The sequence below is a fragment of the Eutrema salsugineum genome, unplaced genomic scaffold, assembly GCF_000478725.1.
Source record: "Eutrema salsugineum unplaced genomic scaffold, Eutsalg1_0 scaffold_19, whole genome shotgun sequence".
NCBI classification, from domain to species: Eukaryota; Viridiplantae; Streptophyta; class Magnoliopsida; order Brassicales; family Brassicaceae; genus Eutrema; species Eutrema salsugineum.
The window spans coordinates 196,084-221,363 of NW_006256838.1; the positions used below are offsets into that span (position 1 = coordinate 196,084).

Consider the following 25,280-nt stretch of genomic DNA (forward strand, 5'->3'; position numbering starts at 1 on the left):
TCTTTATCGCGGTAGTATAAGGTGAGCATATATGGACAATGAATCATATTTTAAATATATAACAATTATATATACATTCAATTATTTCTCGGTTTTGTTATTTTGTATGTGAGAGAAAGATAAAAGAAACTAAACATTTCACATTAAAAAATATAAGATTTTGTTATAGCATGGCTTAAGCACGACCTTCTTCAAGCGAGGCATTGTGTGCAATGACAAACGCTATGGTCGTCGCTCTGCTTATATTTCGATATCATACTTCATTAGACGCATTTCATCAGCTCAAAGAATTAGAGTAACAATGCTAACAAAATACAAGAAAAAGGACTCGAGTTTTTTATTCTTGCCTTACTTAGCTTCTCTTGTTTATTTGGATACTTACATACTATTCATGTTTTCGATCCTGTTGTTTTGGATACTTACTTAGCTTCTCATGTTTTCCTGTTTTTCTTTTCTTTTCTTTTCTCTTCATGTGATAGACTATCTGATATCATTTTTCCAATCGACCTCCAAATTAATAAGTGTTCTCACTAAAACCATTCACAGAATGTGATCATATATAGTACTATACGAATATACGATAGGCAAAAATTAAAACGAAAGGCATATATATAGCATATGATAAATAATTTTTCTCCACTAGAATAGATAACACATCAGTACATCCACTGATTAATTAAGCTGGAAATACAAAGCTAGCTAATTAATTTCTTAGACACGAGCTAAACAAATTATGAAAATTAGCTTAGATATAAGAACATGATACACATTTACGTGTGATCGTTCCATCATTATTTACTATCTAATTATCATACCAATTACCTTTTTCAAGGATATCGACTAATTTTCTAGTTATGAAATGACTGATACGGCTTGATCAAGGGAACGAGAGAGCCACTTAGGTGAAGCGACATGACTTCGTTGGTCGAACCCACCAGCTTACCACTTACAAAAACAGCAGGAACTGCGTTGGCGCAGCCAAGACGGACTAAGGCCTTCTCGATCTCCCGGCAGTCAGGGTCGTTGTCGATCTCGTGGATTGTTGGTTGAACCCTAAGGTCACGGAAAAGGATCTGCACGGCGTAGCAAAGACAACACGAGTTTTTGGTGAATATCACAACTCCCTTCTCTGATGACATTCTCATCACCTTGTCCATGATCAGATTCTGATCTGACCGGATTCAAAGAGTTAATTATGTGTACTTATATAGCTTTGATCTATGTTTCTTTGTTCGTTTGAAAACTTGATGGTCTCCTTGGGCTATTTATAGGAAGGCAAGTAGTGCAAGACTTTGGACTGGTCTATTTTCTTTTTTAGCAAGAAATTATTTCTCCTTTAAACTTGAAAAAAAAAGTAAAATATATTCCTTCCGAAGAATTAAAGCGGCTTTGCGAGAAGAAAAAAAAAAGGACTGATTTTCTGAATGTTCTGTTTGGATGTACAAGTTGCAGAAAAATAATTATGTAAATGATTTATTTTGTAGCTACAGTAGTGAAGAAGGCAACGATATTATTATAAGCATACGATTCCAGAGGTTGTAGATTGGAATATTTGTGTCTGAGAGAAGTGAACAGTATCGCATTAGTGTATTACTGGATCTCAAGGCAAGCGTCTGAACGATACGCGCATTGTTTGCGTGCATGCTTTGTCACACTATGTGTCCGACGCTTTTTATGACGAATCTCAACGATTATGAAAGGTTAGGATGATTACTTACGTTAATCACGCAGCGGTTAAATTAAGGTAGGTTTTTTTGTTAGCTTGTCCATTATAGAATTTCCAAGAGTCCAAGGAAAAGCATGCACATAGGCTACATAGCAAATACTAGACGTGTTTTAACCATATACTACACACATATTTAGCTTTAATTTTGTCGACTTGAACAGATACAACGATTTAAGAGTGGTTTTCAATTTGTCGCCAGATAAATATTTTTCACCAAAACACTTCTCTATTAATTAGACGGTTATAATACTTATATATTTACTATATATTACCAACTGACTAATAATATATATGTATATAGAGATAGAGTACAAAAAATGCTTACAAAAGAAAAGAGATCATTTCTAATGCCTACATATAAGAAAATCGGCTTTTACATAGTACGTGCCCAAGTGGTTTCTAGGCCAAAACAGAGTCTGGAAAAAAGAAAAAGAAAACACTCTTCATTATTTTGAAGTCCTTCAGATTTCACATAATCAAAAGCTGGGAATTCTTTCGGGTGCGAGACCATACATACAGATCAATTAAATCAAAATTGTTTCAGTTAAAGGCATATGCATTGGTCAAATTAGATTATATAGATTGAAGAAAAAAATCATACAACTTGAAACTATTAAGTCCATTTCTCTCTAATTTCTATATTTATATAGTTATCATTCGGACACTTTTTTTGATTAGTATACCGATTGATAAATAAATAAAAGACATGGTTTAAGTTGATGCCAAAATACTGAAGAAGCGAAAGGGGTTTTGTCATTTGTTTTGTAAGAAGCGAAAGGGGTTTTGTCATTTGTTTTGTATGTTCATGAGAGCCGGATCTTCTCCCAAGTTAGACCTCGTTCATAGCTCATTGATCGAATCCTTACAGGCTAAAAAAGAAGAATGTATAACCAAAAACAGGATTCGAGAGCTTTCGGTGATTATCTATCAACACTATATATGTAATTATGTAGTGATTGTTCCCCTTATTAATTGTCCCCTACCACCAACTTGCCTAAAGACAAATATTCTTTGCCTGTCTCACTCATGTTTGATTCTGCCCTTTCCGGCCCTCTCTCTTCCCAGACGTAACTACATATGTACGTGTAAAACGGCTAGCCCAAAATTTTTTTACAGAATGATCGGTCTTAAAGAATTTTGTTTACATATTAATTACAGACTCAGCTAACCGAAATTCTGGTTTGTATGTTATATATGTATATGTACTCAGCGACCAAATTTTGTGATTTTAGAAGAAAAAATTGCGGTAGCCATATTTTGTGATAAATATACCACATCGTACGTGAAATATGTGAATATCAATGAAATATATATCGTAGTGGAGATATTTAATAATAAAATAGATAGAAAAAAACAAAATTATTCGGAAGTGCGACGTGAATTTTCGCGCTGACCACATGTTTAGTTAGTGTTGTTCTATGTTCCGGTGCCTTGTGGATGAAGCCTTTAAAGTGTATAAGATTCTACGAAAGATAAAGAGATCCTATATATAGAACTCGCGATCGATCGTCGACGTGTATAATTCCTTCTTGATAATCATCTCTTGTATTGTCAATTCATTCGATCTATCATATCACCATCTCTCGATCACCTGTTGTTAAGTTTGTATTCATTCGTTTGTGCAATAATAATAATAATAATAATAATAATAATAATAATAATAATAATAATAATAATAATAATAATAATAATAATAATAATAATAGCATTTTAGCAGACGACGCATTAATTAATCATATGACTTTAAGAGTTGAGTTTAACGTGCGTGGAAAATTAACAAACACCAGTGTTACACAGTTGCTTAAAGGTACACTTGTCTTTTCTTCCGTACAATGCAAGTCAAGAAGATACATAATTACATATAATTATAAAATCACATCCATGCGAATTAAGGGAGCAAAACATTTGAATACATCTATGCTTCCTCACGAATGATCTATATATGTATAGTATGTGTTTTTAACACATTGATTATTGACGTTATATGTATATATATACATATATGCATATATACATACATGTGCAATGGTTGGAACGCTATAACCATATGGCTTTAGCGTCTTTAAGCATCTGTTTGAGCGACCCGTCGACGTGGAGCGAGATGATGTCTTTGGCTGATCCGATGTACCTTCCTCCGACAAAAATAGCTGGAACCGCCGGATTTGATGAGCCAAGCGCACGCAGGGCCCGCTCCATTTCACGGCCTTCGGGGTCTTTATCGAGCTCGTGGATCGCAGGACTTGCTCCTAGTTCGTAGAATAGCGTCTTGATGCTATGGCACATGCAACATGAGCTCTTTGTGAATATTACTGCTGCTTTCTTCGACGACAAATCTCTTATTTTCTCCATTTGCGATCGATCAAGAGGAGTTAGTAGTAAATAATGAAGTGTTTATTTTCGGAATGTGAAAGGAATTGGTTGTGTTGTGCTTATGCTTGGAACAGCTGTTATTTATAATGGTCATTGTGGAAGATTTTTGGTTTATTTTATTTTGGGCTATTTTTTTCTATAATATATACTGGATATATATATACCCCACTCGAAATATATATTGAGATTGAAATACCCCACAAACCAAATTTTCCTAGAAAGAGGCTAAGTTCTTTGTGATATAATTTTGGATAAGAAAAAAATGCTTTTACCCTTATGATTTTGTCTGATCGAGACTCCTGTTTTATAGATTTATTATCTTCGTTAAGTTTTCCCTTTTTTAAAAAAAAGAATGGACGTATAGTAGAGGTGGGATTAGTTGTCATAATGTGTGATATATTATTAAAAAAAAAAAAAAAAAAGAGAGAGAGAGAGATGACTTATATCACTTTCGGTCCGTGGCTATAGCATCAATTACCCAAAACATTAATTTATAACTAGATTTTATCCCCTTTTGATAATTTGCTATAAAATGCCATGAAAAAAAAGGGATATTTGATGCGTTTTGGTGGTCATTAATAGGTGAATTAATGATACTATAGTTAATTTTGTCATGAATATGTTATAAAGCCTAAATACCTGAGTAAAAGACAAAGCCATATCCGGACAAAATCATCTCGTATTGGCTTTGTTCGTGGACGACAAAATCTATCTACAATAATAATTGGTAGATTGATGCATGAATTTTGTAATAGGATTAATTACATTTGTACTGCATTAATAAAGGGTTTTATACCTTATGTTTCAAAGTGGTTACAAACCATTGTAGAGAAAAAACAAAATAGTCTTAAATTTCAGATGTTTATATGTAAGAGGAGAAAAACGCAGAACATTGGTGGTGACTGTTGCGTCATCTTTGACATGGAAAACAAAAGTCTGAGATAAGAAGTTTATCCATATCTGGCCCCATATCCATTGTATAATATGTGTGCGTTTAAAGGAATAGAAAATCTGTCAATGTATATGTAAATGATTCCGTCTATTGTATTGTGTGTGTGTGTGTAAATGAAGATACTATCCATGTGTCGCCTACTTGTCTTGTTTCTGCTTTCACCCATTTAATATCTCAAAAGTTTCTTTATAGTATATATATTCCTTTTTTCCCCCTCGAATATTAAATAGAGAAAACCATTGATTTAGTGAAATTAAATTGGGTTGACTTTATAAAAAGAAAAACGTTTAATAGCTTAAACGCTTAATAACCCATTTAATATCTCAAAAGTTTCTCTATAGTATATATATATATATATTTCCCCCCCCCCCCTCGAATATTAAATAGAGAAAACCGTTGATTTGGTGAAATTAAATTTCTCAGACGGGCCTTATGCCCCAATAGCTTAAATTTCAATTAATATGTTACTTGATACAATAGCCCATTTACGTATTAGTCTTTTCCTTTTTTTTCCGCCTATTTTTCCGTTTTTTTTTCTTCTGTTTATTTTTTATTTTTGTCGCCGTAAACCCTAATTCACAAACTGAATTCTTCTCCTTCAATCAAAGGTACGAACTTTGGATTTTCTCTCGCTGAAACCTTTAATTCAAGTGGAATTATTGCGCTACAGGTTTCTCTTTGGAGTGATTTTAATTTCTGGTTAGTTTATAGAAACGGAAAACCCGCTTTATTGTATTCTTTTAGTGTTTGATGGAATATTGAATTTGGAATGGGTTTTGATCTTATATAACATTCCCACTTTTCTTCGGATATCTAATTCAGCTTAGTTTGTTTTGGATACATTTGTTGTTTGTGTACTTGCTCGAGTTTTGTTGTTGTTAACCAATCTACAATCGTCTTTGATACTTTCTCTATGAATATGGAGTGAGCCGCTTAATTAATTCAGTCGAAACTAGCAGAAATTAGTACATGATGATTCTTCTAGCTATGTCGTACTGCTCGTGTTGAGTGTCTTGTTTCTGTTGCTTATCACTGTTTGTTTGATCTGTTTCTGTTACATTTATTTGGTTTTGGGATTTACGTCGAGTGTTATTACTGTCTAAAAAATTCACAGGCTTGTGAACCAAACTGATACTAGAATGGGATCATTTTTTTTGTTTGTTTTTGTGGTTGTTTCTTCGCTAACTGTTTTGTGCAGTTTTCCTTGCTCTTTAATTTCATTTGGCTCGACACCGTTTTTAGCTTCTTCTTTGTATTTTTTAGGCTCCTTAAATGGCAGACACTAATGTATCCGAGGAAACCACCATGGATGCTTCTCAGGAGAGACATGAAACGGTCGATGAGATGCTTGCTAGGCACAGGTAACACCACCATTAGTTATTATTATTATTTTGGAATGAAAAAGTATCGATTTTACTTGATTGATTGGTAAGATGATGATGCTGTTTTATTACAGACAAGAGATCAAACAACTACAGAACAAGGAGACGGAGATGAAAAAAGCAGCTGCAAAAGGAAGCAAAGCTGAGCAAAAAGCAAAGAAGAAGCAAGTCGAAGAAGACATTTCCAAACTCTCCACAAAACTGAAGGAGAAACAGTTGAAAGAACTCGCGTCACAAGGTTTCAGCAGCAGCAGCAGCAACATTTCCAAGGACGAAACGAATGAGAAAAAAGGAGATATCGACACTTTAGTGAGAGCCATCGCTGGAGTCTCAGTCACTGCTCAGCAAGAACACTCAAAGCCGAGCAAGAGCGTGAAGAGACGCGAGAAGCGAGCTAAGGAAGATGCGGATAGAGAGCAGAGAATCAAAGTGGAACAAAGCAAAGTGACAAGTGATCGTATGGTGGAGAACGAAAAGCTAGAGAAGAAGCTTAAGCCGTTGGGATTAACAATCAGTGAGATAAAGCCAGACGGGCATTGTCTTTACCGAGCTGTTGAGAACCAGCTTGCCAATCTCTCAGGCGGTGCATCTCCTTACACATACCAGAAGCTAAGAGAGATGGCTGCTGCCTACATGAGAGAGCACAAAACCGATTTCATCCCCTTTTTCTTATCAGAAACCGAGTCTGCATCCGAGGCTGACTCCAATGGCGGATCTGCGGAAGAGCGGTTTGAGAAATACTGCAGAGAAGTCGAGTCAACCGCGGCTTGGGGCAGTCAGTTGGAGCTAGGAGCGTTAACACATTGCTTGAGGAAGCACATAATGGTGTTTTCGGGTTCGTTTCCGGATGTTGAAATGGGCAAGGAGTATAAATCCGGCAATGACTCTAGCCTCATGTTATCGTATCACCGTCATGCTTTTGGGCTCGGTGAGCATTATAACTCCGTCGTCCTCGTCAACAGCATAACCGGATGATGGAAGATGGACTTTCTCTCAAGCTTCAAGAAAAGTACTTTTGTATCAGAATCAGAAGTTTCAAGATTTACCGAAATTCTATTCTTCTTTAATGTTTCTTGGCTTTGAAAGAACCTACTTTGTAACTTCAGTTTTTCCTTGATACAACGCTATGTATCATTGTATTCTATACAGTTGCAGGGTTTCATTACAGAACTCGAAGGAGAAAATGACATGAAGAAACTTGTTGTCCTTTGGGCATTTTTGCGAGCCAATTTGGCAGACAGTTTTAAAGATCTGGAAGAGAATATATCGTACACAAGTTGTATCATCCGAATCTTGGAGATTTCTTTATTAGAACAAAAAATTGTATGATGAATCTATACTCTTGTTATTATCACCCATAAGTGTGTCCTAATTCAATCAATGTGGAAAAAATCGACACATGGCCTTATCACGAATCTGCCAAAGATTCCTCATTTCTGTAGATTTCCAAATCTGGTATCAGAATCATAATTTCCTATTAAACTCTACTGCAAATTTTGTATTTTTTCAAAGATAAAAAAACGCAATGAACATGGATTTCTTATTCTCATGAGTCAATGCAACAACAAGAAGACTCTTAAGGGTTAAGACAAACTTACATTCAGAATTTCAGATAACTCGAAGTTGTGAATACAACTTGAAAAAATGGTTTTGACGATAGTATAAAGCTAAAAGCAAGGTCCTGTGTCTGATCACACACTCACTTGCTCTCTAGACTCCAGGTCACACAAGCAAGAAAAGTATCTCAAAGACAATCTTTTTTTTTTCCTTTCTTGCTTTTCCGTTTCTTTTGAGCCTGAAATTTGTGGGAATCTATTGTTGCTTGAAAAGATAGGCATCTAACTGGATAAACCATAATCCAATCTTCACCTCAGTGGATGCATCAAAAGCAAAAGATATTGCAACAAAAAGGCAACGTAGAGTATGCATAATCACACTGTTGCATACCTCCTTGGATCCGTGGATCGTTACTAAACCATATGGCAAGGATATTTCCATATTTAGAAAAAAGAAATTCTCATGAACTGTATGCGCCACTTGGTTCTGATATTGAAAACGAAAGAATCTAAGTTCATGCAGTTTTTAGTGAACGCCAAAGGGCACATCTCTGGGGAAGAACCAAAGAAGTAAAGTAGTGACAAAGATCTGATTTATGCAGTCTTACCCTTCTCCAAACATCTAACCCTATAAATAGGCTAACTCTGTATAACATCAAAAGCAAATACAACCATAAAATTCCTTGAGTTCCCTCTCACACTAAGTCCTAGCTACATCTGTCTTACATTCCTCATACTACATACATCCAATGGAAAGCATTAGAAGTTTAGTTGCAGACAAACCAGTGGTGATTTTCAGCAAAAGCTCTTGCTGCATGAGCCACTCGATTCAAACACTGATCTCAGGATTTGGGGCAAAGATGACGGTCTACGAGCTTGATCAGTTGTCTAATGGTCAGGAGATCGAGAAGGCATTGGTACAAATGGGGTGTAAGCCCAGTGTACCAGCTGTGTTCATAGGGGAACAGTTAATAGGCGGTGCTAACCAGGTAATGACTCTCCAAGTCAAGAACCAACTAGCCGCATTGCTAAGAAGAGCCGGAGCCATATGGGTTTAAGTCCAAATGCAACTAGAATAGAATAAGATGAGAAGCATATATACTTAGTTTTTTTTTGCCTTTTCTCGGGTTTCGGCTTGCTACCATGCATGGCTATGTTTTCAACAAGTGCAAGTTTGTAGTCACACAACCCTGGTGCTAAGATAAACTTGTATTCTCGATCACCATACTTGTTATATCAATCTATGTAAGCTGAAAAAAAGTATCAGCAATGCTTATTCACAATTAATAGAGAAACATTTGCTTTTCCATTGAGCTCGAAGGATTGTTTAACAAAATGAAAGGCCTTTGTACATCAGCCTTGAAAATGAAGAAAACAAAACTAGAGAGATAAAATCACTTCTTCACTTGTAGATGTAATCATTTAAAACACCATTAGCATGCTCTAGCGTAGAATGTCTCCGCCAGTTCTCAACAGCTCTACACACTGTAGCTTTAGACTGGCGAATCTCTTGAGCCGTGAACTTGTGTTCTATGATTCCCAATGGGCCAGGTTGCAGAACATTGATCACAGTTTCGGCTTCTTGCTCAAGCTGCCTGTAATGATAATCTTAGTATTCCCACACAAAACGATGATGTGCTATTGTACAAAAAATCTCATGTTCAATTGTTTTATGCTCCAACACGTTTCAATCAAGCATCAAGAGGAGATCTTTCCGCCGAGATGCAAGCATTAATCAGGCCTAAAGTACTAATCGAAGCGTATAAACCCTAGATTTTATAGAAACTGAATATCCATATAGTAGTAACATCTTCATCACCGAAAAACAAAACAGAGAGAAATTGAAGAGTATCACTATTCAGAAAGAGAGAAGAAGACAATGGGGACGAACCTGAAGAACCCCGAGAAAGGTAAGGCTCTAGCGATCCTGTAAATAGACATCGTCGCCGGAAGAGATGAAATTGAGAAGCTGCTTAACGTCCCAAAGAGATTTTTCCTTTAAACACGAAAAAAAAAAATGTATCGATAAGAGAAAAGCTTCCCTGCGCCTCAGAAGGTGTTGACTTTTAACCAGAGATGAAAACTTAAAAAAAAAAAACGCGACTCCACTGGGGATCGAACCCAGAATCTCTGGTTTCGTAGACCAGCGCCTTATCCATTGGGCCATGGAGTCATTGTTGGCTGCAGACTCACTATCTTTTTTATGCCTTTAAAACTACTAAGTAAGGCACCCCATTGTCCTCACAGCCAAACACGTCTCATCTTCTAAAGGCTTTCTTATCCGACAAAATCACGCGCCACTCTTGTTCCACCTCTCTAACTCTAAACAATGAATAGCTCGATGACGACGACGAGTCCAGTGGCTCGAGGCTTAGTGCATCTTCAGTCTTCTGTACCGTTAACTTTGCGTTCGAGGCAGCCACCGTCCCGGGTATGTCTAGTCTTGTGGCCGCCTTCGCCGTCTCGGAGGACTCCACGACTCGTCTGTATGGCTGTAAGTGATTGTAACCCCATTGTTCGATTATTTCAAAATATCCAAACTTGCAGATTTGGAATTCGCATTTGCAATCGAAATTTATGTTAATATCTGATGATTTATCTGTTGGAAATTTCAGGAACCTTACCTCGTTACGAAAATGGAGTCTGTTGAGAAAACATGGAAGGAGTTATCGGTATGTGCTTGCACTTCTTGTTCTTGCATTAATGGGTTTTTCTTTTCTTTTCTTACGAGTTTGGGATTATTTATAGGTAAAACTAGCTGACCCAGATGTCGTTTCAAACCCTTCTGAATACCAAAAACTGGCACAGTCCATGTCGGAGCTTGACGAGGTATTAGCCGGTGCAAAGTTTGAAACTTTTTCTTGGGTTTGTTAGAATTGACTTCATTTTGGATTACTCTAGGTTGTATCCGTCTTCAGGAGATTCAAGGACTGTGAGAAGCAGTTACTAGAATCCAAAGGTCCCTTCTCAAGTCTCCTCCTTTTTTTTCTTTTTCTTCAGTTTTGTTCCTTGGACTTGCTTTTGATTGGTTTCTTGCTTCAGTTTTGGCGAAAGAGGCTGGAGACGATGAAGATATGGCAGAAATGATAGGAAGTGAAATCGACTCGCTCTCTAAAGAAATTGAGGAGCTTGAAAAACAACTTAAGGTCTAGACCTTTTTACTTCATCAGTTATCTAGGCAATGCCCTTGGACTTGATTTCATTGTTTACTCGAATATTTCTGAGTTTAAATATTTGAAGATGCCCCATGTCACTCTTGATTCGGATCCTCAAATTGTAACATTTAGTTTGCTTGTGTCAGATGTTACTTCTTCCTACAGATCCTCTTGATGCCAGAAACATATTGCTCGAAGGTAAATGACGAACTGTAGTGTTGACAAGCAGTAACATTTGAATATCTACTTCTGGACGACAGTAAAATTTTCGTTCTTTCTACAGTTAGAGCAGGAACTGGTGGGGATGAAGCTGCAATTTGGACTGGTGACCTTGTAGGTACATGCTTTCCTTTATTTCTTCTGCTTTATCTGCTTGGAATTTCCTATTAATCAACGCAATCTGATGTTTATTCACCATTTCACACAAAAAAAACCCCGTAAAAGTGTGATTGATCCTAAATTTCATGGCTGAGCAAATGCAGTAACTGAAAGCGTCATATCTTACAGTGAATCAATCTATCTGCTGTGCATTATACTTTTATTTGCAGGTACGCATGTATCAGAGGTACAGCGAGCGCAGCTCTTGGAAGTTTTCTCTGGTTTCATGCTCTGAGGTAAGACGCTCTGTTTTCTGACATTTGAAGGAATGTGTATAGAATATTGCACTAGAGTATTGCAACTTGGAGACATGTGGTCACTTATATAGCTTCTAATCTTCCTACTTTATAAGGCTGAACATGGAGGTTACAAGACGTGCGTGATGGAGATAAAAGGAAATCGTGTCTATAGCAAGCTAAAATATGAATCTGGTGTCCATAGAGTCCAGCGTGTTCCTCAAACAGAAACACAGGGGCGTGTACATACTTCTACAGCAACTGTCGCCATCATGCCAGAAGTAAACAAATTTCACAAATTGCCTTTTTTTTTCTTCGATATTCTGAAAACCTAGTAACCGGTCGAAACTGTCATCTTTGCTTTCTCCCTGTTGCTATTATAGGCTGATGAAGTTGAAGTTGTGATTGACCCCAAGGACATTGAACTTACAACTGCTAGATCTGGTGGCGCTGGAGGTCAGGCTAAAAACCGGGATAATATAAAATTCACTCTATGTTTCTCTCGCATTTCACTTGCTAATATACTGAAATGAGGTATTGGTGCAGGGCAAAATGTGAACAAGGTGGAGACGGCTATAGATCTATTCCACAAGCCATCAGGTATACGCATTTTCTGTACAGAAGAAAGGACTCAGCTACGAAACAAGGCTCGTGCTTTCCAGCTTCTGCGAGCAAAACTGTAAGCAACATTCAAGGAACTAACTCTCTGCTCTTCTTCTTCTTCTTCTTCTTCTTCTTCTTCTTCAGTCTTTCTTATTGATACGCTGGGATATTTCTACGTATAGGTATGAAATTAAAGTAAGGGAACAACAAGAGAAGATAAGGAATCAGAGAAAATCTCAGGTCCACTTTATCTTACTATTCCGATAACCTTTTCGATTCAAATTCATCAGAAACTAAAGAAATATTCATCCTATATTTGCTTTATGTTGATTCTTGCGGAAACAGGTTGGGACTGGAGCTCGTTCAGAAAAGATAAGAACATACAATTATAAGGTAATACACGGATTATTCAGAACCTTGCTTTGAAAGCAGGATGATTTATGTAATGCTTATGATGTCTGAAAATTACAGGATAGTAGAGTGACTGATCATAGGCTCAAGATGAACTTTCCGCTCACATCATTTCTTGAAGGTGGCTTAGAGGATGCAGTCCAGGTAAAATCCCGGCTTTGAACCTTTAGACTTGAACCTTTTATGTATTTATTTTATTGCGATTTCATATGTGAATCATAAAGAATGATGTTCCATTTTAATTGCAGGCTTGTGCTGCGTTGGAGCAAAAGGAACTCATGGAAGAACTGTCCGAGTCTGTAGCTGCTTCTGGATAATTCCTTTAAAAAAACCGTACTAAAATGAAAATCTTTGAAGAGACATCAGAATTAATAAAACCTCTGTTTACTATTTGTACACATCTAAGCATTTTTGTGAATGATTCTATGGAACAATACGGGCGAGCATTCCTAAATGGACCAAGCCCATACCGAGCTTACCAAACTGAAAAGCAAAATTCTGAGGTCATTTGAAAGTAATTTGTTGACAACTTGACATGAGACAGCATTACATAAATCAATAACAGATCAACAATGTAGTACAGTAGATCAATCAATATAGATCTCTTCTCTGTCAAGTGGATGGCTGGGGAGAAGAAACCTGCTGAAATTTCACGACAAACTTATCCAGGAACATACATTCTTTAATCTTAAGGATCTGGAAATAGTTTAAATCTTCTTTCTTCACAAACCCTTTAGACAGAAGCTCGGAGATGACCATGTTCCGTGGTTTGATTCTCTTCTCCAAACTGAGACCCAAGACAAAAGGTTGCATAGCAATGGCACGGGGCTGAAGACCGGCATTGTTAACGAGGTAATCCATGGTTCCGTTTATTTTCTCATCCGATATTTTAACACAGTTTGGGAATCTCATGAACGCTGCCACGAAATCCGTTCTGGACCAGCCAAATTGTTGGTAAAGCTCAAACTTGTGTTCCAAAGCGGATTCACTGACATGAAATAAAACCAACATAGCATGAATGAAATACATCTTTTTGGGATCAAAACCGAAGCTGCAAACTCTGGTTAGGACCTCGTTGAACTTTCTCTCGGAGCAGAAGAAGACGAGTGGACCATTTTGGACCAGTCTTTTGATGCTTTGGTCCCTGACTCCAAGATGTCTACAAAGTGAAAGCCGTGTAGCCAAATACTTGGCAGTGTCCAAAGTGAAAATCCAATATCCGCGTCTCAAACATTTGAGGATATTGTCTTGGTCGACGAGTATGCTCTTGAGGGAATCGTAGCAAGGGATGAGCCTGTTGTTCAAGCTAAGGGACAGCGTCGTGGGACAATTTGAGATTAGTTTCGCGGTTTCAGAGCTCGATAACCCGATCGATCGGAAAAACATGAGCTTTGGTGAGAGTACTGCCTCTGGGTTCACGATCAGTATACTAGGGAACGATTTGACGACCCTGGTGATTTGTTCACTGGTGAAGCCATTGTTCTTGAGCAGCGTGAGCACAGAGTTTGGTCTCTGGGAAGACGACAGCTTTACGAATCTGGACTTTGATTTTGCAGATTCCAAGGACAGCCCACATGAATTCACGAGATATGATACAGTAAACGACTTGAAAGATGGTCTCTTTGTTTTGGCATCCTCTGCTTTCCTATCTGATACTGAACACAGTCTTCTTCCACTCAGCAGGAACCCTAGCTTACGAGATTCTCCGAAATCAATCGGAACCCAAGATCTGAATGATAATCGCCGGCAGTATAACAACCTTGACATGATGCATAAACATAAACCCTCTCCCCCAAAATCTCTATAAATTCGCACAGGAACTTGGAATGCACCAAATCACGGCCAAAATCGATGATAAATCCTCGAGATTTCCTTAGAGAAGAGAGAGAGACTCACGGAGATGTTGCTGCTGATTTGCTTCCACTAAGCCATCCCTGGTCTTCAGTATATCCAAATCTCATAATCTAACAGATTGTGGATTCGCGATGGCAAGCACAGGTCGTAGCTTTTGCCAATTTTTAAAATAATCCAATTAAATCTAAACCTTAACCTTTAAACCGGTTTAGTCTAGTGAAAACAAACAGAGTGTACTCTGTTTTTATAATCCAATCATATGTTCATCTAATTGTAAAACTGTTATCTAACGCTTCCCTTGTTAATACAAACGGTAATTTTAGAAAAATGACTCTGATTTCTAAATTTTGCTTTCCATCTCTCGGCTCTCTTCTTTTTTCACCATGATTGTAAGATCATTGGTGTCACCACGAGAAAGACAGACCGAAATAATAGAAGAAGATAGGCATCGGTGGGTTAAAGAAGAAGAAGAAATAAGAACAAGAAGAAGAAGAAGAATCCCAATAGATAGAGGAACCGACAGAGAGAATTGCTGGATTACCTTTAGTTTCTTTATACTTTAGATTGCATCAGTTTGGTAAGGGATATTTTACTTGTAGAGCTTTTAGGCATGCGTATGCAGTTTGAGTTGGTGTTTGTTTAATTTCTTATTAACGTAATGCTTTTTTTGTTTTCTTGTTAACCCTCTTTATTTGTTTTTGTTTGCACAAAAAAACTCTTTATTTCATTCGATTCAGAAAAATGTTAAATTGGGAATAAAAAAAACATGTGTGTATTAGTGAAGTTGGAAGTTGGTGAACAACAAAAAGATGTGTACGTGTTGGAGAGCGTGAGAGCACGCACGCATTTAACGTGTTTTGACTCTGAAGGTAGAGATATCTTTGACTTTGATAGTTTGGCTGGTCGGTCAATTATTCCACACGAAAGCGCGGTAGTTTCGTCAGCTAATGTTCTCCCCCTCTACTTTTTTCACCGTACGTACATTTTTTTTTTCTTTCTTTGTAGCGTTGGGGAATATGAGAAAGCTTGTCAAGACGTGAAGTAAATACGAAAAACAAAATTGTTGTTTTGAAGCCAAAATTGTTTTATACATTTATTTAACATCTACAAATAGTTTTTTTTTTTTCTTACTTCAAGTATGTAAATGCATTGTCGTATTCCTAACACGTGACATTTCCAAATCGACCCAAACTCTGCCGCAGAGCCGTGCTACCACTTTCTTACGCGTCAGAGGAGATGTCATATAGAAATTTTGTCTCTTTTACGTTTTTTTTTTTTAGGTTCATTTTCTTTCAGAGATCGCTCGTTTTTATAACTATACTTATAAAATTATGTTATCAGCAATCGTACAAATTATTTAAGGTTGTTGGAATAATTTTCGTTTTGGAACTTGGTTTATATTGAGATCTTCGAAATACCTCTCGATGTCTTCCGTATATTAGCAACATTCGCCGAAAGTCCAATGCAAAAAAAAAAAAAAAAAACTAATGGTAGAGCCTAGACATAGCTAAACGAACATTAACTGTATGATGTGACGACATGTGTCCAAATCATGCGAAAACAATCTTCGTAAGTCTATTTGTTTGTGTGTTAGTAGATGAGATTCAGTTCACTTTTATTTCAAGCTTTAATATTTGTTAGGTTTTAGAGATTGCTAAATCATTTGCATGTATTCATGTGCGAATAAGATTATTAAGTGTGGCTGAGATCGTAGAAGAAGACTGGACAGAAAGACAAGAACAGCATCTAAGAGAGGAGGCGAGAATAGATGATAGGGCCAGAGGGGAAGCGGCCAAAAGAAAAAGAAAAAAATTAGGGTGTCGTATTAACGATCTGATACTAAGGAATGTGTTTCGTCTATATTTGCAAGGAGATGTTACATCGAGGAATATATACAGAGGAGGAGAAGCCTCTAGATTCTAGGATAAGCTAATTACTGAACATTCTAAAACAGAGAGCAATAAAATATTTGATAATCATGCATAATCGTATCTCTTATAATTCATGTATGTCAACGAAATTATTCAAATCATTATTTTGTTTTGGTATATATATTCGTCCACATACATAAATATTTAAACATGTTGTTTTGCCTTCCTATGAGTATAAGACAAAGGTCTCAACTTTTTCACTGTATAGATAATATATGGTATTTATGATTTGAAGATACATCAATCTGCTTATAAGTTTCATGTATGATTTTGGATCAACTAGGTCACCACCAATGTTCTGAAAGATTTATTGGAACAAAAAAAAAAATGGTTTGCAGCCATGGAGACATGTCTTATCAACTAGTTGTCTACAAGATTTTGCATTATATCAAAAATACAATTGGATAAGGTCTATTCTATTTTCTATCCGATGTTCTATTTTATGGCGTTTCTATCTTATTTCGGGAACAAGTAGCGTGCATTTGCTGGTAACAAAACAAAAAAGAAGAAGCAACAAACCATTTCCAAATTCTCTGCAAAAACAAAGCATCATAGTCTTTTTGTGGTTGTAGATGAATTGGTATGGATAACAATTTGTTTGCAGAAAGCCCTAAACTGTCCCTTTGGCTAAGTCGACTCTTCTTTTTCGTTTTTCGTTGTGTTTATATTGTTGTCATCTAACATATTGCTAAGAATCAAGTTTTTCATGAGCACATTAACACACATTGAAATTAACTGATATCGGATTCGTGAAAGATAATTGATTGCATAGTTGTTTAATCGGCTTTATGTTCAAACAGAGTTTCAAGTGGCTTGCATAGTCATCAAACTGCTCTATGTAACTCTATTTCTAGACCATAGTGCAGTTTATAAATTAGTTTGAATAGATTGGTGTTTAGGATTATACGTACACTAATATTGTTTAAACATGTTTTTATCAATTAATGAGATTTATTACTCAAATGCACGACCCTTACATTTTTTTTGGTAAAATGTTACGTTTTATACTATTTTCAATTGCAACGCGATTACAAACATACAATAAAGGAAACAGATTAACCGAAAATAAACTACAAACAAATAAATAAACAACATAAAACAACAGAACTACAGAACAACAAAGGAAACAGATACCACATATAAACTTTATATTTTCCATATGAAGTTTTAGTCATGTAATTGAAAATATATGATTCAGTGCTTATGTGTTTCATAATCTATCAGTTTCCAACCTTTGTAATTGAACATGGGACATGGCAAAAACATCATCAAACCACAATCGTATAAAATGGCGAATATTAAAAAATCAACTTTTGCTTGAGTTGGTTAGAAAATATGAAGAGTTGAGAAAAGCGCGAGTTGATAACACACGCCGGAACATTCTCACGCGCCCTGTATAGTTTACATTTCAGACCACCAGCAAAGCTAGTGGGACGTAAGCTAGGGATTTATCCGAAGTGAAAACCATTTTTATTTTCTTACATGGTTTTTTTTTTTTTGTTTTAAAAATTACCGATTTTTCTTTTTTACATTTTTATGTTCCTTACACGTAGAGAAGAAAAAATGGAAATAATTAAATAAAAAGTAAATAAAAAACCGCGGCTGCCCTATACCAAAACCCGGGAGATTCTACGTTTTTATTTTTATTTATTTTGTTTGCTGAATTGATTTGTCGAGCGAAAGAGATCGATACACAATTGATCCTTGTAGGGAAAAACGGAATTGATCCCGATTCTGCTCTCATTCGATCGGATTGTTGTTATCTTCGATTGAATTTGTTGATTTTGCGTAATTGAACCAAAAAAATTTCCAGTTTCTGGGTTTGTTGTACTTTGTCTGCTGTGTTAGCTTTGGGTCCTGATCGGATTTATAATTCGATCAAGCTAGGGCAAATCTGTAGGTGGGGTATTTTCTTACTGCTTCGTGGATCGGTAGCCAAGAGTTTTGGGTAACGGAGGATTTGGGGCTGATTCCAGCGCTCGATGCAATGTTAGAAAGGTACTAGGGTTAAGGAGGCTAGGTTTTGGTGGTTTGGATTCAAGGAATTTTCATAGAAATGGAGGAGTCTGAACTTGAAGAAGGAGAGGCTTGCTCTTACAATATTACTAACGATTATGTTGGAAGCATAGACCCCGATAGCGATCTCTCTTACATTGTAAGATTCTATGGACTAATCTTTTTCTTCTGTATCTTACTGAGAACTCGATTAATGGTTTGTGTTTTAGTGCTAATGTTTCAGTGCCTAGTCTCTTTGATTGGGATATTTACTTGTATAGCTTTTAAGGATGTGTGTTGCGGTTCATTTGGTATGTGTTTTATTTGTTAAGGATCTTTTCTTTGGTAATTTCTTTACGATTCAACTGCAACGCGTTAATTGCACCTAGACCAGTTTCGTAGTTTGCCGCAGTTTTTAAACTTTCCAAGGCTTGTCTACCTTCCATCTGGAACTCTTTAGTTTGCGATTGCCGCGTGTGTTTAGTTTTTATTCGATGGAAGTTTTTACAGGGTATCTATGGAAAGGTTTCAACCATCGGTTACATTATTACTTGATAACTTTTCTTTGAGGTGTTCAAATGCTCATCTCATTCGCTTCAGCTGTGTCTTTTTCCTAAAAGCATCCACATCTCTGAGTCTAGAATTCATTATTTTGGGAGCTAATCAATGTTTGACTTCTGTTTTCTCTTCTTTATTTCGAAGGATGAGAAGCTTCAAAACATCCTTGGACACTTCCAGAAAGACTTCGAGGGCGATTTTTCAGCTGAGAATCTTGGTATGTTGATGTGTGGCACCAACTGTTCTTCTTCGTTGGTTCACAAAGTGTGAAACTAGTCCTTTGAATTTGATTACAGGGGCGAAATTTGGTGGCTATGGCTCTTTCTTACCAACTTATCAACGTTCCCCTATTTGGTCTTGTCCAAAGACACCAGCAAAACCTCAGAGTTCTACAGGGCCTAGATCACCCAACGTCTTACTAGGGGAGGTACATATTTTTTTTAATCGTTTCTGCGGTTTGCTCTTCGTTAATGCTATAATGCTTTATCTCTTACCTTTTTTTTCTTCTCTCAGTCCCAGAGTGGTAATGCAGCTTCGTCTAGCGTTCCTAAAAAGGAAAAATCCGGGCTTGTTTCCTCTAGAATTCCGAAAAAATCAATGAAATCCAAGAAACCCAATTCCAGTTCCAGACAGGAATCCGCAGCCAAGAAACCTGGTGTCTTCAGTAAACAGAACTCTCTGAAGCTTCGGATAAAGATGGGATCAGATAGTTTATCTACAGAAAAGAATAAGAATGCTGCTGCGATATACAGTGGCCTCGGACTTGATGTCTCCCCTTCTTTGTCATTAGATAATAATAGTCTTTCAGGTAGTGAAGGGATGAATGGGGAACCTCAGGGTTATTCTCCGTTGGAGTCTCCCACCAGTATTCTTAATGTGAGAGTTTCCTTTGTTTTGTTTCGAAATACTGAAACAGTCTCCTTTGTTTTGAGATGCTTACCGTGTTGATACATTCTTATATGCAGGTAATGACTTCCCTTCCTGTGGATCATTATCAGTTTCTATCTCCTCTCTCTGATGATCTGATTCGATTCATCGAAAGGGAAAAACCCGAAAAGGGATATAATTATACATCTCCGTCTAGGCTTTTCATTGAGAGTTCTTCTGCTATGGCAAATGGTTTGGAACCTCAGAAGGCTGGAGAGAAACCATCAATTGAGAAGAAAAGAAAGATGTTGGGGAGGGACAACTTTTATGCAGAGACAAATGTCCGCAGCAAGAAGGGCCCCCCAGACGGAACTGATGCCACCGTCAAGGAGACAACAGAAACAAACACATCATATCCTACTGCTGCGGAGAAAGAAACAGCCAGTAGTAAATTATTTGATGCATCCAAGGAAAACTACAATGGCGCTTCTAGGGGGGAAATGGTGGGTGATGTCGAGAGAAGATTGTGGGGTCTAACTCGTCATAAAGATCTTGGGCCGCATCATGAGAATCCAAAGACTAGTTCAGCTGGAAGTGCTCGGGAAGATAAAAAGACTAGATTTGGTGATGATGATGCTTCAGGGTACTCGAGGAAAGTTGGCAAATTCAATGGAAGCAAAGCTTCTGATTCAGTCAAAAAGGAATCGAGTGCGTCAATGGCAAAAAGTGGTCACAAGGGGGAGCCAGAACATTCTTCGAGAAAGCAGAAGTCGGATCAGATAGAACAAGAGCCGCAGTCTTCATCAAAGTCTAAGGAACAGAAAAGGTCTGTTGTTTATGAGACAAAGATGAATGGTCAACTTGAGAAGAAGGAAGTGGTAGCCTTGAAACCACAAAATGATGCCAAAAAAGCCGAGGAAACTTACAAAGACTTTTTTGGAGACATAGAGGACTCTGAAGAAGAAGAGGAACCGACTTGTTCGTTGGAAGTAAAAGATTTTCCGAGGTCAGAAAAGGGACTTCCGGCCTTAGAAGATATGCCTGAAAAGTCGAGCTTCCCATTAGCAGAATCCCCGAATGTTGGTCCTGGACCCATATTGAGTAAACTCGGTTCCGATACTGCTCTTCCGAAAGCGAATCCTGTGATCATACAAGAACATTGGGTGGCTTGTGACAAGTGTGGAAAGTGGCGGCTTCTACCTCTCGGTGTCTACCCAGAAAACCTTCCTGAGAAATGGATGTGCACAATGCTTTATTGGCTGTGAGTTTTATCTTAATTCTCTTTTATTGGTCATATTATTTTGTCGGCGTGATAATTTGGGTATTTGGCATAATGGGTTTGATTCTCTCTGTTTGTGGTCCTATTTTTTGCCGGCTGATAACTTAAGAGAGCTTGACTCTCTCTGTGATAATGTGTGTTTTAGGCCTGAAATGAACTTTTGCCATATTCCTGAAGATGAAACAACGAAAGCTCTGTATGCGAAGTATCAGAACCCTGCACCTGACAGCCAAGCTTTAATGCAGAGCAATCTCAGTAGCCCTAAGCCTCAGTTTGATCAGGGAGATGATAACACAAAAAAGAAGAAAAAGGGTTTAAAGAATGGATTGGATAAAGAAGTTTCTCGAACTGGAGAAACTAACAAGAAGACCATCCTAACATCAACAAGAAATGGAATCATTCACAATTCGCATGGACTTAGCGACTTGGTCGACGAGGAGAGACAAAAACATAAACAGAAAGAGAAAGGAAAAGCACTGGATCACCACTCTGATGAGTCGAGGAGCTTGAAGGTGAATAACAAAAGGAATGCAAATGTAGATAGCTCTATGCTGGCCAAGAAAATGAAGATTGAAAGTTTTTTGTTTCCTGATGAATCTGAATACGGAAGTGGACGTCCTACCTCGAGTAGTGGTGTCCCTGCCGCGTCCGCAGAGAAAAGGCCCAAACCTCGTGTCTCTTCTAAAATGCCAAAAGAGGAAGGAGGGGCTTCAGACACGGGAAATAGCAATAGCACAGGGGGGAGTAAAAAGAGGAAACTGAAAGAAAGCAATGGTTCTGGGGTGTACAGTGAGAGCGGAAACCATGAACGAAAGAAACCTCGAGTTGTTAAAGAAGAAAAGGAGCCTAGTTTTTCTCATGGTAATGGCAAGTCGGAAAAGAAAAACAGAAGTCATTCGAAAAGAGAGTATGGACATGTTCAGAATTTAATTGCGGCCACCTCAAGTTCTTCTAAGGTTTCAGATTCTCATAAACCCAGAAACAGCTCCCACGAAGCTAAATGTTCGCCTGTTGAGTCGGTGTCGTCCTCACCTATGAGGATTTCCAACCCTGAGAAAAGTGTATCTGCGAGAAAGAAGAAAGAAGGAACTTATGGTGAAGGTGAAGATGATGTTGGGAGTGATAGATCGCTAAGGACGAAGTACAAACATGGATCTCATGAGTCTTCTGTGCTTGATGTTTGGGATAATAAAGAATCTTTGAAAGCCAAAGAGCGTGCTAAACCTTCTCTGGATGCGAACTTTGAGAATGGTGGCCATAAGGATATACCGCGAAAACTGGATCATATTCATGGTGAAGGAAAACAGTCTAGCGATCATCATCGGCGTAGCAATGATCCTTTGGCGAAGAAGTCAGGAAAGAGTTCATCTTCTCGGTCCAAAGACAAGAGCCAAAGCATCATGTCTGATTCACGGGATGGTCCGAGACATATTGAAAAGAAGATATACGATGGTAGTCCTGACAGTAGAGTAGATATGGTCATGAGACCAAACATTCCAAAGCCTTATGACGGCGAAAGAATGTCAGAAAGAAGTAATAAAACAGATTTAGCTTCTCCATCACGGCCACCATCTAGAAGTGTCCAAGGGGATTCCTCTATACATTCTGCCCGTAAGAAAGTCGATAAATGCGGCACATCAGCCGGGAGTAAAAGTATTCAAGCTGATGATGTGACAAAGACAACAGTCCAAATAAGAAGGAAAAACGAGCCTTCTCCAAGCCCCTTGCGAAAGGAAGTGATATCTGCGCAAGCCGCCCATAATATTTTAAAAGAAGCTAAAGATTTGAAACATACAGCTGACCGTGTCAAGGTTTTTTTTCATAATTCAGTTGCAGTGTAATCTCTCTTTCCATTATGTATTCTCTTCTCATGGTCTTACTTTTTTGTTGCTGCAGAATTCTGTAACAAACCTTGAGCACATTGAGCTTTACTTCCAGGCTTGCCTCAAGTTTCTTCATGGTGCTTTTCTGTTGGAGATGAGCAGCAACGAGAGTGCTAGACAAGGAGAGACAATGGTCCAATCTATGAAGATTTATAGTAGCACAGCCCATCTTTGCGGGTAATTTAGAATTGTGAGGAAAAAGGAAAAACGTCTTCATTCCTTCTTTCGCATTTGTAAGCATTGTAAAACCTCTTTTTTTCATGATAGATTTTGTGCCCATGAGTATGAGAAGTTTCAAGATATGGGAGCTGCTGCTCTGGCTTACAAATGCATGGAGGTCGCGTATATGAGAGTTGTTAATTCATCTTACACCAGTGCCAATAAATATCGGATTGAATTGCAGACTTCTTTGCAAATGGTTCCTCCAGGTAAGCTAGTCAGGGATAGCCACAATCCTTTCAATGGCAATGCTTTGAAATTCGTTCACGTTGTAATCTTCTTGTCACTTCCTTGTAGGTGAGTCTCCTTCCTCTTCTGCCTCGGATGTTGATAACGTAAACCATCCAGCGGCAGCAGACAAAGTTGGCACCTCAAGGGGCATCAGTTCTCCTTTAATTGCTGGGAACCACGTCATATCTGCGCACAACCGCTGTACTATTTTACGTCTACTTCAATTTGTAAGTGTATTAATGCCTCTGGCAAGTTAACTTTGCCACCAGCTATGCTTAGATATCGAGTTTGTTTATTTAATGGAAAGTGAGTGCTTCGTTAACTTTGCAACATGGATACTCTTTAGACTTAGGCCAAAGTGTGATTAATCTCAGCTAACTCTCTATTGTTTGTAGGCTCAGGACGTTAATCTGGCTATGGATGCCTCGAGGAAATCACGTGTGGCATTGGCGGCCTCTATTGAAAACTTGGGGGAGGCCCAACAACAAGGAGAGGGTATTCTGTCCATTCAAAGCGCCCTTGATTATAACTTCCAAGACGTGGAGGGGTTGCTGCGTTTAGTGAAACTTGCGATGAAGGCCAATAACCGGTGAAAGAGAGCTAAAAAGAAGCAACCTATCTGTGAAAACTAAGAAGAAGAGGCCAAATTCTGATAGTGAAAAGAATCTTCTGTTGCCTTGCGGCTCTGCGTCCATTTCCATTTACAAAACGGCAGTTTGAGCATTTGTTTTGGATCCCATAATCATTTGTACAAATCCAAGAAGAGTTTCACTGACAGAGTCTGCCATGAAGGCTGAAGAGGTTTCTGGTAAACCAAGGAAGGAACTTGACATTTGACTTCTTCAGATGCTTCTCTTATTCTACGGAGGAACAATTCACAAAGGCAACATAATAACAAGCTTCTTTTCCCAGCTAATTATCCAAGAATCATGTATGGGATTAGACAGAGCAAACAAGGTGTAACATCTGGTAGTGGATTTTCTATTTCTCCATCTCAAGACGGAGAAAGCCCTTCTCGCAGTATCAGGTCAGTATATCCTTTGCCATTGATACTAATGCAAATTATATTTTGTTATACAAGCTCTGTGCTAAACCTAATTAGAATGTTTTTTTCTGCAGATTGTAAACTGTTCTCATTCTAAATAAGCCATTTAGGGTACTACAAAGAAAGAAATAATAAAATTACAAAAGAGTTTGGAGTAATAGTAGCTTTTCTTGTAGTGGCTTTCAGTTTTAGGAGGCAAGTAAGAGTTACTATTTTTTCATTTATTATTTACTCAAAACCGCAAATCTGATGTTCCGTTGTTGCTCTTTCTCTTGGCAGTGTTGTCTTTGTAGATAAAAAAAAAGTATAGGTTACAAATAGAGTTTTACCGTCTTGCTCTGCCGGAGGAGCTTTCTGAGGGTTACCGACAACTTCACGATCTGAGTTTCCGACGAATTTTTGAAACAGGCTTTGGTCCCTCGTCTCTTGTAGCTTAACCAATATGTTATATTTTTGACTAAAGATCCTCAACTCATGAGTGTATGTATTGCCTTCTCTGGTTTGAATGACCTTAATGTATAAACTATACATACATTGTTCATCAAAGATGATGGAAATTATCTTAACACAAAATATACCATAAAAGTGAGAATTTTACTGTCTTCTGATTGCACACTTTCTTGCTAGTTACTATCAAGATATTACCCTT

At 37.7% G+C, this 25,280-nt stretch overlaps 8 protein-coding genes and 1 non-coding gene across 11 annotated transcripts; 4 read left to right on the forward strand and 5 right to left on the reverse strand.

Moving 5' to 3' along the window:
• Positions 1-591: 591 nt before the first annotated feature.
• On the reverse strand, positions 592-1,232 carry LOC18020298 (glutaredoxin-C14). Its single transcript, XM_006402259.2, has one exon. The coding sequence runs from the start codon at positions 1,155-1,157 to the stop codon at positions 849-851; it is 309 nt and encodes a 102-aa protein (XP_006402322.1). The 5' UTR covers positions 1,158-1,232; the 3' UTR covers positions 592-848.
• A 2,267-nt stretch (positions 1,233-3,499) lies between these two features.
• LOC18020299 (glutaredoxin-C11) lies at positions 3,500-4,145 on the reverse strand. The gene has a single exon (XM_006402260.2). The coding sequence runs from the start codon at positions 4,073-4,075 to the stop codon at positions 3,764-3,766; it is 312 nt and encodes a 103-aa protein (XP_006402323.1). The 5' UTR covers positions 4,076-4,145; the 3' UTR covers positions 3,500-3,763.
• Positions 4,146-5,602: 1,457 nt separating this feature from the next.
• Positions 5,603-7,655, forward strand: LOC18020300 (OTU domain-containing protein 6B). Of its 2 annotated transcripts, none has more exons than XM_006402261.2 (3): positions 5,603-5,656; positions 6,312-6,409; positions 6,505-7,655. In XM_006402261.2, the coding sequence occupies exons 2-3, from the start codon at positions 6,321-6,323 to the stop codon at positions 7,403-7,405; spliced, it is 990 nt and encodes a 329-aa protein (XP_006402324.1). In that variant the 5' UTR covers positions 5,603-5,656; positions 6,312-6,320; the 3' UTR covers positions 7,406-7,655. The 2 variants fall into 2 exon arrangements, with proteins under 2 accessions (XP_006402324.1, XP_024012999.1); XM_024157231.1 differs by having other exon boundaries at positions 5,635-5,747.
• A 1,000-nt stretch (positions 7,656-8,655) lies between these two features.
• LOC18020153 (monothiol glutaredoxin-S6) lies at positions 8,656-9,235 on the forward strand. The gene has a single exon (XM_006402262.2). It carries the CDS (start codon positions 8,736-8,738, stop codon positions 9,042-9,044), a length of 309 nt encoding a protein of 102 aa, XP_006402325.1. The 5' UTR covers positions 8,656-8,735; the 3' UTR covers positions 9,045-9,235.
• Positions 9,236-9,269: 34 nt separating this feature from the next.
• LOC18020154 lies at positions 9,270-10,005 on the reverse strand. The gene is made up of 2 exons (XM_006402263.2): positions 9,878-10,005; positions 9,270-9,581 (listed from the first exon to the last, which is right to left on the reverse strand). The coding sequence occupies exons 1-2, from the start codon at positions 9,925-9,927 to the stop codon at positions 9,389-9,391; spliced, it is 243 nt and encodes an 80-aa protein (XP_006402326.1). The 5' UTR covers positions 9,928-10,005; the 3' UTR covers positions 9,270-9,388.
• Positions 10,006-10,086: 81 nt separating this feature from the next.
• TRNAR-ACG lies at positions 10,087-10,159 on the reverse strand. Its single transcript has one exon. It is a non-coding gene; the product is annotated as a tRNA-Arg (tRNA).
• Positions 10,160-10,292: 133 nt separating this feature from the next.
• Positions 10,293-13,187, forward strand: LOC18020155 (peptide chain release factor APG3, chloroplastic). The gene is made up of 15 exons (XM_006402264.2): positions 10,293-10,480; positions 10,602-10,658; positions 10,735-10,815; positions 10,888-10,945; positions 11,029-11,132; positions 11,288-11,339; positions 11,425-11,474; positions 11,690-11,755; positions 11,872-12,036; positions 12,139-12,211; positions 12,302-12,434; positions 12,541-12,598; positions 12,704-12,751; positions 12,830-12,913; positions 13,018-13,187. Exons 1-15 carry the CDS (start codon positions 10,316-10,318, stop codon positions 13,084-13,086), a joined length of 1,263 nt encoding a protein of 420 aa, XP_006402327.1. The 5' UTR covers positions 10,293-10,315; the 3' UTR covers positions 13,087-13,187.
• Positions 13,188-13,273: 86 nt separating this feature from the next.
• On the reverse strand, positions 13,274-15,217 carry LOC18019757 (transcription termination factor MTERF6, chloroplastic/mitochondrial). Its single transcript, XM_006402265.2, has one exon. The coding sequence runs from the start codon at positions 14,534-14,536 to the stop codon at positions 13,382-13,384; it is 1,155 nt and encodes a 384-aa protein (XP_006402328.1). The 5' UTR covers positions 14,537-15,217; the 3' UTR covers positions 13,274-13,381.
• Positions 15,218-18,193: 2,976 nt separating this feature from the next.
• On the forward strand, positions 18,194-25,223 carry LOC18019758. Of its 2 annotated transcripts, XM_024157061.1 has the most exons (12): positions 18,194-18,709; positions 19,252-19,324; positions 19,404-19,534; positions 19,621-19,983; positions 20,073-21,235; positions 21,399-23,064; positions 23,150-23,313; positions 23,404-23,564; positions 23,653-23,813; positions 23,982-24,613; positions 24,706-24,830; positions 24,911-25,223. In XM_024157061.1, exons 1-10 carry the CDS (start codon positions 18,611-18,613, stop codon positions 24,177-24,179), a joined length of 4,179 nt encoding a protein of 1,392 aa, XP_024012829.1. In that variant the 5' UTR covers positions 18,194-18,610; the 3' UTR covers positions 24,180-24,613; positions 24,706-24,830; positions 24,911-25,223. The 2 variants fall into 2 exon arrangements, with proteins under 2 accessions (XP_024012829.1, XP_024012830.1); XM_024157062.1 differs by lacking the exon at positions 24,706-24,830.
• Positions 25,224-25,280: the final 57 nt, after the last annotated feature.

Excerpts from the sequence above, each read along its gene's own strand:
- LOC18019758 (XM_024157061.1), top strand. The coding sequence starts at position 18,611 with ATGGAGGAGTCTGAACTTGAAGAAGGAGAGGCTTGCTCTTACAATATT. Across the intron at positions 18,710-19,251 it reads ATAGCGATCTCTCTTACATT|GATGAGAAGCTTCAAAACAT; the intron begins GTAAGATTCTAT and ends TTTATTTCGAAG. Across the intron at positions 19,984-20,072 it reads CTCCCACCAGTATTCTTAAT|GTAATGACTTCCCTTCCTGT; the intron begins GTGAGAGTTTCC and ends TCTTATATGCAG.
- LOC18020300 (XM_006402261.2), top strand. The coding sequence starts at position 6,321 with ATGGCAGACACTAATGTATCCGAGGAAACCACCATGGATGCTTCTCAG. Across the intron at positions 6,410-6,504 it reads GAGATGCTTGCTAGGCACAG|ACAAGAGATCAAACAACTAC; the intron begins GTAACACCACCA and ends GTTTTATTACAG.
- LOC18020153 (XM_006402262.2), top strand. The coding sequence starts at position 8,736 with ATGGAAAGCATTAGAAGTTTAGTTGCAGACAAACCAGTGGTGATTTTC.
- LOC18020154 (XM_006402263.2), bottom strand. The coding sequence starts at position 9,927 with ATGTCTATTTACAGGATCGCTAGAGCCTTACCTTTCTCGGGGTTCTTC. Across the intron at positions 9,582-9,877 it reads CCTTTCTCGGGGTTCTTCAG|GCAGCTTGAGCAAGAAGCCG; the intron begins GTTCGTCCCCAT and ends TTATCATTACAG.
- LOC18019757 (XM_006402265.2), bottom strand. The coding sequence starts at position 14,536 with ATGTCAAGGTTGTTATACTGCCGGCGATTATCATTCAGATCTTGGGTT.
- LOC18020298 (XM_006402259.2), bottom strand. The coding sequence starts at position 1,157 with ATGGACAAGGTGATGAGAATGTCATCAGAGAAGGGAGTTGTGATATTC.
- LOC18020155 (XM_006402264.2), top strand. The coding sequence starts at position 10,316 with ATGAATAGCTCGATGACGACGACGAGTCCAGTGGCTCGAGGCTTAGTG. Across the intron at positions 10,816-10,887 it reads CCATGTCGGAGCTTGACGAG|GTTGTATCCGTCTTCAGGAG; the intron begins GTATTAGCCGGT and ends GGATTACTCTAG. Across the intron at positions 12,212-12,301 it reads TAGATCTGGTGGCGCTGGAG|GGCAAAATGTGAACAAGGTG; the intron begins GTCAGGCTAAAA and ends GTATTGGTGCAG.
- LOC18020299 (XM_006402260.2), bottom strand. The coding sequence starts at position 4,075 with ATGGAGAAAATAAGAGATTTGTCGTCGAAGAAAGCAGCAGTAATATTC.